We start from the raw sequence: 10,273 nt of genomic DNA, 5'->3' as shown, positions 1-10,273 counted from the left end.
CTCCAAATACACAACAGTTCATAGCATCTTTCTTACTCGAAATTGCAAAAGACTAAAAATCCTCAAATAGTACAATCCAACTCTCTGACTTTAATTCACAAATATCCAGCTAGAAATGGCCTCTTCCTTCTTTGTCCCAGAAGGCAAAAATCCCTTTGTTCTACATGGCATTTATAAGAATCCCTTTGTTCTATTTTATATGATATACATGTTACTCCGGATGTAAAACATTTGGCGCTGACCCTAGAAGGAAATATCTTACAAATTTTTAAGCACTTAGATAGTAGTTGGTGATGTTGGGCTGATCATATTCCAATTTCCTATCTTCACAATTAACCTAAAATACACATGGTTAATGTTTTCCCCATTTTATCATAAAGTTGCCAATATCATTCAACACACAGAGCTGATTCAAAAGCTACCATATAAAATGAGATGGAAAGAGGCTGCTATTTACAAGAGTTCACTTCTTGGCCAATTTTACAAATCAAGAAATGTTTCTGAACTGTATACTCCTTGTGGCAATAGTATGATAGATAAGAAGAGATCACAAGTGATAAAAGATAGTAAAACTCAATAGAACAGTTTTATATGAAGTTTTTCATCATATTTTTTACAGTTTCCCTACTAATGAAGAGAGCAAGACACACAGACAGACAGATGGCCTGTGTCTCTGCATGTGTGCGTGAGAGAGAGAGAGAGAGACTGCAACGAATCTGTAGACTAACCTCTGAAATAACCGCTGGTAATCCAAACTAGCATCACTCGAGTCCGGGATGTAAGAATTTATTTTTGGAACATGCTGTGATTCCAAACAAAAATGGAATGAAATTAGAACATCCAAAAATTTGTAACAGTAATTTGTTCACTTCTTCAATGTTTTCATAGTTTTTGAAAGAAAGTAGGTTTCTCCTACTACAGCATGGCGTCAAAGTAAATTATTGCAGAGTTTTTTTCCCAGAATAATATACAGAGATACAAATACAACTATGTTTAGACAATAACCAAATTGTAATGTAGGACTATGTATGTCTTACAGGAATAGGTGCTAGATGGGAAACCCTTTGACCAACTGCCCCATCTAATTTAGCATACTCCTCAGAGAGCACCATGGCAATCATCTTATCATCCTCTATGTCTTGTTGACTGCTGGATGAAGTTGAAGTAGAACATTCACCAAGGCTTGCATTCCCATTTGTCATAGTTTGTTTATCAAAAACTTTCAGCTTCCTCGAGCAGTTCACAACAAAGAGCTTATAGCTTCCTCAAATCAATCAACACAGAACTTTATATACTCTAATCTGCAAGCAAAAGAAAATTTGGTACATTTACTCCGTCAGACAGGATATCCAAAACTCAAAACTCCCAGCACATTTTTAGTTTTTTAACCTATGATTTAGGAATGCAAGAACAAAATCAATAGGAAATTCAAAATATACCAACGGTGCAACTAATATAGGTGCCTAAGACTAAACTGGAGTGCTAAGAATGGACAGTTCATAATTGAAAGTAAGAACTTCCAACCAAGAGATGCAAGTGAAAATGGAGGAAACTCTCTCACCAAATTGACAAATAACACCATATATAACCATATGAGTGCTCTATATGCAAGCCAACCATTTGTAAGAACAGATTCTCGGAATTCTCAGCTAAAAGAATGCAGGGAAAATAAGGTTAACCCTCTTGCTAAACTCACAAATAACACCATAAATGAGTAGAATTGATGCTCAATATATAAGTCAACCTTTTGATCCGTGAAAACACGTTTGACAATGAAAGCTATTGAGGTAGGTAAGTGTGTTCACTATTTAGGAAAATCAAGCATTGGAATGATTCCAATTTCCAAGCATCTATTTCTGGAAATTAAAAATACTTTTTTTCATCCAATGTTTGATTAATCGTATTTCCCTGCAAAATCCAACATTCACTCAAGATCCAAAACTTCTAATTGATTCATTCTCACGGAAACTGTCGGCAGAATAAAAAGACGATCTTTTTCAACAGATTATTGGGACATTCCTGGTCAGACAGTTAAATGGCATTTGATGACACGAAAAGGGTTCGATTCATTCACAGGTTTCAATCCAATCACATAATCAAAGACCCAAAATTTTGAAGAAAACAGAAAGCACCACAACATTAGCAGCAGGAATCATTCAGCTTTACCTCGAGGCTTGAAGATGGATGACAGTTTCAGCAGCTTTCTGGTGGGAGAATGAAGGAATGAAGGAAGAAACTTTCGAGATTCCGAGTTTTGGACCTGGCAAGAAATGGAGTGTGGGGAGTTTCGGCTTACAACTAACGCGGCAAATCTTGGAGTGTGAGCCAATGGAAGTTTGGAACCTTGAGCAGTTGATCAAACAGGTGACACGGAACCGAACAAAATCCTAATTTTTGGCAGATATTTTGAATTTTTAAATTGTCCAAAATTGTACTCAACCTCTCTTGTCAACGTGTACATTTTTCTCTCGCTTGTCTCTTTCCTTCTTTTCCTTTTCTTTTTTGATAAGAAATGGATTTATTTGAGGGCAAATTACACTAAAACCCCTTGGATTAGTGTGAATAACCTGTTGGGCAAATGAATTTTTTTACCAATTTTTTCTCTTACAACTTTTTAACAACTTCAATTACAGTAATTTCAAAAACTCCTTAAAATACACACTTTACAATACCTAGAAACACACTAAAATAAAAAAAAAATTCTTCTTTCTATTCTTCTACTTCCTCCTCCCATCTCAACCCACCACTCCACCACCGGCCAATATTGGTGCCAGCCGCCAGTCACCTTTTTTTTTAAATTTTTTTTCTTTGCTTTCTCCCCTCTCCCTCCTTCTCCTCCCTGCCTCGCCTCTCCTCTCCCCTCCCCTCCCCCTCACCCCACTCTCACCCACCACTTCCTCCCCTCGTCTTCCTCCCCCCGCAACCATCCCTATCTCCCATGCACAATCTGGGAGTGTTAGGGTTTGTCAAGGTTTCAATCTTTCGGACATAATAATATACGAGCCATATTCTTGCATCATATTTTCACAAGTAGTGATATACCAGAAAAACAAAACCAGACACTCCTAGCAGGTTAATAATTTGTCTTCCTCAATTGATCAGAAAGTAATGAAGTAAGGGAAAAAAGAAAGGGACTCTATGGTGATGCATCTTTATACACTGTGTGAGCTCAGGTGGTAACAGTTACCCACCCGGATGCTGCAAGTAGCTCAGCTCATATCATAACAGTCATCCACCCAGTAGCGGTAAGTAGCTACAGTGGCGGAGTGGTATTTCTTAGAAAAGGGGTGGCAACACAAGACAAAAGGGTCGCAGTGGGCTGAGGGGTACCACTTGCAAAATGAGAGATTAATCCAATCCACAGGTGATTAGGGGCACCTTCAACCGCAGTATTGAAATGGATGGCTGAGATCGAGCAGAGCACCTCCTACCCGATCTACAACCGCCCATAACACAATGCAGTCCCATCTATGGGTTTAGCAAGGACTTGAGCAGTCAGGCTAGCAAGTATTTCTGGAGGCTTCCAGGTAGCCTAGAGATTCTTGGGGTCTTCAATTACTTGCAAAGTGTAAAGAACAACCAAGACACCTAACAGTTAATTAGGGGTGTACACAATAAATGGCAATAACCATAAACAACAGATTCAAAAAAAAAAAAAATGACAGTCAACTGCATGATATCTTAACAGTTTTGTGTCAATTGGCATATATTGCTAATCAACTCAAAAATATTACACCCATTTGGATCACCAAATCCAATAACTATAGCGACCAATGAAGAATAACATGTTGGAGAGACAAAATTTTGCAAGCTAGAAAGCACCCCAAAATTGCAGGCCACTCAGATTCAATGGCGATCATTACTCGTCATCGGAGTAATTAAACTTTACTGAGTGTGATTGCAAGTCAATCTGCCCTCCTCTATAGCTACCACGCTTCTTCTTGGTCTTTTCATGCCGGAAGCCCCTGAGAGAAAGAGAGAGAGAGAGAGAGAGACAGTTTGTTCCGGTTAAGCTGCCACCAAAATACAAACAATGATGTATACGTAAAAGGCAGCTACTTCCAAACTGCATGTGCAAAGGGCCCAACCATGTTAACTCAAGAAAGACAGGTTTTACTCCTATTGTAGGGAAGCATATAATATTAAATCATGACTAAGCAACTGCGAAGAAAAATACTCAGTTGAGGCCTTTATATCTCTGCCACAGGCTCCTCTTTCAACAATTTGCTCAATGTACTAACTATCATAAGAATTGCTAAGATGCGAAAAATGACTTTTAGAACCAAAAACTGGTCCAAAAGGCAGAATGGTGTTCAAACATTCTCCAAACTTTAAATTCCAACAATATGACGGAAAGCCCAAGATCCCAATTATATTAGCAAATGGGCGAACTTTTAAGAAAGAAGCTCTCTTAACACTTGCATGGTTCCACTTGATGCCCACTTATAGGTCTTTCTCTTGCATTGTATATGTTCTGCAATGCTGCATTATAACCCTAAAACTAAAAGTTATGACCCATTTTCATCTTTAACAATACAACTTAGGCAGGTTATCCATTCACCTTCAATTCATTAAGTTGTTAGACCAATTTTTGTGAATTTAATTATGTGGAGACTTATTGTTATTCTAAATTTCTTACTGTATTTATCAGCAGAGTTCCACCTCATATCTATTCATTCACCAGAAAGAGTCTTTTCCCTGATTTACGAAAGAGGAAGCAAAAAATCGTTTGACCATGAAGCACAATTTGATGATAAGAAATTAGAATACAGACCTCCCTTTCACCTGGCCCAGGACTTCTTGTGCTTTTGCACCATAACCAATTTCTGCACCACTCTACCCAAAAAAGAAGAAACAAAAAAATCTTGAGGGCAAGAAAAGTGTAAAAGCACACTATTGTTTTTTACTGCTTCCAGGATTGGAAAATGGAAGCTGTAGAATATAAAAATCCTCAAACCTTTGCCCAATAAGAATTATCCTGAAGCCTCTCATCAGCAAACTCCACTGCATCAACTTTCACCCTTTGAAAAGCATTCGCTGTTTTAGGCTGCAGTAATGGTGACAGGTTTAGGTTGTCTTGAATGATTAGCCCAATTAGTGAAACATGCAGACAGGATACTGGAAAAAGGTAAAACGACTGCATTGAGCAGTACGTTTTCTAGAAGACAATGTACATAGAAGAGGCACGCACAAACGTCCACACAATTATACCCACACACACACACACACACACAGAGCCCAGGGTAAAAGCTGCCTATTAAGTGCTGCCATTGGTGTATTTACATGGCCAAAAGATCGGGTAAATAATAAACAGCATGCATACCTCAGCAGATCCATTGCGCTGTTTCCTAGCACATTTCTGCGCAGCAGATCTCTCAACACTATTTTTCTTGAGAACCCCCTGTGTGTTTACATTGAACTGTTTCTGCGGCTCACTAACATCGCCATTCTCCTTTTCCGTTTCTCCAGCAACATGACCATCACCTCCAAGAACCAAATTGACTTCACCTTGCTTCACAACAACCTCAGCTTCGTCTATGCCTTCAGTTTTTCTCCTTTTGGATTCTTCAATTGCTGCTCCTTCAACAGGCTTATCCTTCTTTTCATCAGAAGCAGATCTTTTTCTCTTCTTTGACTCCTTGTTGGCAACATTATCTGATGTCTCCTGTGAATTTCCTTTGTTTTCCACACCAGTATCAGATACATCCTTTTTCTTTCTCTTCTTTTCTTTCAGTTTCAGTTTACTATCATCCAATGGGACGTCTACAGTGTCCATGTCTGTGTCCCTGATAACTGCACTTTCTGCTCCCTTGCCATCATCAACAGGAGAAACCATCCTTAGCTTCTGCTTCTTCAGCTTATCCTTAGGTTTAGTTGTCTCTGAAGAGTCTTTATTGCCATTGGAGCTGATAATTTCTAAACTTTCTGGTTTTCCTTCAATGGCCTTAGGCAATGAGTCTTCTTGTTTTCCATTATCATCAAGTGATTCAGATGTTAACTTATTTTTCTTCTTCTTCTTCTTGTCTATCGGCTCCTTCATGGACTCATCTGCCTTCACCTCAGAAATAACAGATTTGGCATCATCGTTTTCTTCAGTACTCTTTTTCTGCTTCTTCTTACTAGCAGTTTCTACAGGAGCATCTTTGTCCATCGTCCCATCAGCACCTTGTTCTGCACAAATGTCCTAGGATAAGCACAAACCAATACATTGACCCGCTAAGCTAAATAGTACTTGAAACAGGAAATCAGATTTGACATAAGGGAGGAAGGCAGGAACAATAGTATCATTAAGTTCTGTTTTGTCAAATACCTTGCTCCTTCTGGCCTTTGAAATCTGTATCAGCACTTCTACTGCACGTCAGAGAAGCTCAACTAGCATGAGAAACAGAAGCTGAAGCTATGTGCAAAATGTGAATCGGACAATATTAAATCTTCATGCATGGAAACCTATTATAAAAATATACATTTTTGAAAGATGGAAACCAAAAAATGTCTACGTCATACATCTGTGAAAATCATTTTTCCTGTCAATAGGTGTTGGTCACATTCGCCAAAATGGAAAAAGCATTCCCATGGTAAGGTATTAGCATATTTAGCAAGCATGATCTTTTGGATGGGAAGCTTTTCATAACATAGAGACTCCTCATTAGCAAACTCATCATCAATCCATTACATGCAATCTCATTCAAGCCTTGGGAAGGTAAGCAAGCACTAACTAAAAAATCTTCAGATAATAAACAGGCTTAGGACTGAATATCACATATTTTAACAGCCGTTTTATTCTTGTTATACTTCGGCATTTTGATGTTGATTCCTCATTTTGAGACACCACAACCACCAGGTTACTTGGACACAGATCCACATTTTATCACATAAGCAACTGCTTTAAACATCAAGATAGATCATTTTGAGATGAACATTTTTACTCCTAAAGCAACTATGGTTTCTGCGATGAAAGATTTAAATCTACTATTGTCAAATATACTGAGGTCCTAACACCATCAAATTACAAAGCAAATGACCAATCCAATATCTCCCCTATTTACAAGTAGTTTATGCCTGTGATATTAAAAAAAATGAAGGGAAAAAAAAGACTGCCGAGAGATAACTAAGTTCAGATCACTAAGTGGATAATAGAAGCGCCACATGCAAGTTGACCGTGACTTTTGAACTTTTGATGTCTAAAAAATCTTCCTCATCTATCATATGATGCATGAAAATTGCCAGTGGGGAGGCCACTGTGTTACGTAAGCAGTCTAATCAAAGGGTCTAAAAGGGGTTGCTCCCACTGCTTATAGTCTAATACCCTTATTATCAAACATAGTAATATGCTTCTGTTTACCTTTGCTATTGATAACTAGCATATCAAAGTTCTCTGACATGGAAAAATTCTTGCTACCAACTCTAATGGCAGAATTTTCTGACTACATTCCTGATCTAACGAGCTTACTTTTTATTCATTTTTTTGTTTTCTTTAATAAATTAGGTGGGCAGAATAAGTCAAGAAAACTCTGCCAAAGAATTTCAAATTGCATTTCTAGAATAACAATAAAACTCTGCTAAAACACAGCAAAAAATCAAAATTCAAAAGTACAAAATTTTCATTGTCAAATTTCTAGCCTACCAGTTATCTAAATATTTGCAGTACATCTCCTCCAAGTCAAATGAATCTGCCTTCCAAGAATCATCCTGCAGTAAAATCATGATCAACTGTTACAGTCTGGCCATTTAAAACATTAATACAAAAGTTACTGAATCTGAATTCAGAAGGCAGCATTCCATCTTACATTAGGACATAAGCAAAAATGCATGCATCACTACTCTGCCGATAAAGCACTAAACTTTTTCACGGCCCGATGTTCAGGCAGTCAGTTTATAATACAATTAAAACAAACATCCAATAAGTAAAGGTTTAGAGCCTTAAAAAACATCATTTATATAAAATTACTACAGTTAACATTTTTCTAGAAACACCCAAAAAGCAACCATCCAAACAGAGCCATCAAATTTGAAAATAGAATTTTTGTTTAAAGATCAAATGGTAGTGCAATGCCAATAACCAATATACAGTCTACTAAATCAAAGTATACAGTCTTAAACAACAACATTGTACGTTCTGCTTCACCACATCTATATCTTTCTCTACCAGAACGATAAATTTATCTTTCCCTATCTAAATTTGGGCATGTCTATGGATTTCAATTGCATAAAGTGTAGTGTACTTTTCAAAAACTTCATAGTGAAGTATCAAATTACCTCAACTTGAGCTTCTTTCAAGAAGCGCTTAAACGTCTTGGAAAAACCCTTGTCATGAATATACTGAATGACAGAGTGAAGAAGAGCAATCTTAGTTTCAGGCTGCTGCTGCTCCTCCTTAACTAGCGTTTTCGTCATTGTCCGTCCTGTGCGCTCGAGCTTTCCCTTCTCCTTCTGCTCTGCAAGGAGAACCTGGCGAGGCTTGAAAGCAACAATTCGTCTTGAAACTGAGCTATTGCTCTCTTCTCCTCCTTGGATCATACACTGACATTATTAATATCAAAAAAATCAAAAACTAATTCTTTTTTCCAAATTCAATTCAATTAACTCAAATACAAAAAAAAAAGCAAAAAAAAAAAACATGTACAAGCTAGGTGGTGGATGAGAAATTTCAAACTACACATACAAACAGCAAAAAACAAATGAGGTAGAAAAACAAATAAAAAAGAAGAAAATGTTATCGAAATCAAGCATTAATTCTTCCAATATTGCAGTAACCTAACAAATTATGCAAATAAGAGTCAATAACAACCAAAAAAAATTAGAAAAAACAACATCTCCAAGCCATTGACGAGAAATTTCAATCAGTATCCAAACAGCTTAAGCTAAAAAGGAAAATTAAAAAAAAAAAGGGAAAGGAGAAAAAGTTCTTACCAGCTGGGTTGTGAAGAACAGGAAGGCGGCAGGGAGGAGAAGGTGGAAGTTTCTGGAAGATGATATTATTTTTCTTTAGCAGTTAATACTACTGCTAAGCAGTAGAATTAGGGTATAAGGAATTAGCGGATATGATTAGGGTTTTTTATTTTTCGGGGTCGGGTTAAGGATGTGGGTTGGTTTGAAGATGGATAGTCACAAGACACAACAACAATTAGGTTTAATTACATTTTCTACCCCTGAACTTGTATATATGGGACATGTTGTACTAGAGTTTTGTATTTTTTTTTTGTCGCAAATATAGTGGTAGTATAACCTATTCTATCCAATCGACGGAGAACCCGTCGGAGATAGTCACTTAAAAGTGATAGCCACAATTAAGTGACAAGGTAGAAGGTCAAGAATTGTTAATGACTTTAAAGTTTTGGTAATGACCAACAGCCCAAGAGGTTTTAGGCTATTAGAGTTTTGTATGCAAGTGAAAATTGTCACATTACATTGTACAATATTAGGACCATGAATTTTAGATTAGAACCATGAAATTTTAGCACCCTGAGATTTACTAGGTTAAAAATAAGGAAAGTGAAAATAAGGAAATAAGCAGTAAGGCCATCATTTTGATCTTATTCGTTTAACATCTAGTTGCATAGTTTGTGTATGACTAATATATATATATATATATATATATATATATATTATGGGTATTGGTAAGAAGAATAGGGGAAGCAATGTTGCTCTCAAATTGAATATGACCAAAGCTTATGATAGGGTTTCTTGGATTTTTTTGATCAATGTGTTACGTGCTTTTGGGTTTGGTGAAAGATGTATTGATATGGTTTGGCGTCTTATTTCTAATCCATGGTTTTCTGTTTTGATTAATGGGATGCCATGTGGTTTTTTTCCATCTTCTCGGGGGCTTCGTCAAGGGGATCCTTTGTCTCCTTCTTTGTTTATTATAGGTGCAGAGGTGCTTTCACGGCTTTTGAATCAACTTCTGCTGCATCCACGCTTTAATGGTTTCAAGGTTCCTCGAGGGTGTCCTCTAGTTAGTCACCTGGGGTATGCAGATGATATTCTTATTTTTTCTAGTGTCTCAGCAGTATCCCTGAAGTTGTTAATGGAAACGCTGAAAAAGTATGAACATGTTTCGGGCCAGAGAATAAATGCCTCAAAGAGTTGTTTCATGGTTCACCCACGACTATCCCGGACAAGAAAGGTATTAATTCAGAGCATAACGGGCTTTTTTCCCAAGGAATTTCCTTCTAACTATCTTGGCTGTCCTCTAATGGTGGGGAGACGTAAAAAGGCTTATTTCCAGAATTTGATCACGACGGTGGCTGCTACGATTGTTTCTTGGAAAAAT

At 37.3% G+C, this 10,273-nt stretch overlaps 1 protein-coding gene and 1 long non-coding RNA gene across 2 annotated transcripts; both read right to left on the bottom strand.

The window, feature by feature from the left end:
- Positions 1–724: 724 nt before the first annotated feature.
- LOC113766946 lies at positions 725–2,399 on the bottom strand. Its single transcript, XR_003467826.1, has 3 exons — positions 2,167–2,399; positions 1,038–1,301; positions 725–802 (listed from the first exon to the last, which is right to left on the bottom strand). It is a non-coding gene; the product is annotated as an uncharacterized LOC113766946 (long non-coding RNA).
- A 1,220-nt stretch (positions 2,400–3,619) lies between these two features.
- On the bottom strand, positions 3,620–8,977 carry LOC113764509 (nucleolar and coiled-body phosphoprotein 1-like). The gene is made up of 8 exons (XM_027308427.1): positions 8,911–8,977; positions 8,257–8,507; positions 7,625–7,689; positions 6,311–6,351; positions 5,324–6,171; positions 4,958–5,047; positions 4,775–4,836; positions 3,620–3,965 (listed from the first exon to the last, which is right to left on the bottom strand). The coding sequence occupies exons 2-8, from the start codon at positions 8,392–8,394 to the stop codon at positions 3,860–3,862; spliced, it is 1,350 nt and encodes a 449-aa protein (XP_027164228.1). The 5' UTR covers positions 8,395–8,507; positions 8,911–8,977; the 3' UTR covers positions 3,620–3,859.
- Between the last annotated feature and the right edge of the window lie 1,296 nt (positions 8,978–10,273).

Source organism: Coffea eugenioides, chromosome 3 (assembly GCF_003713205.1).
Source record: "Coffea eugenioides isolate CCC68of chromosome 3, Ceug_1.0, whole genome shotgun sequence".
Lineage (NCBI taxonomy): Eukaryota > Viridiplantae > Streptophyta > Magnoliopsida > Gentianales > Rubiaceae > Coffea > Coffea eugenioides.
This window is presented reverse-complemented; position numbering and strand designations above follow the sequence as displayed.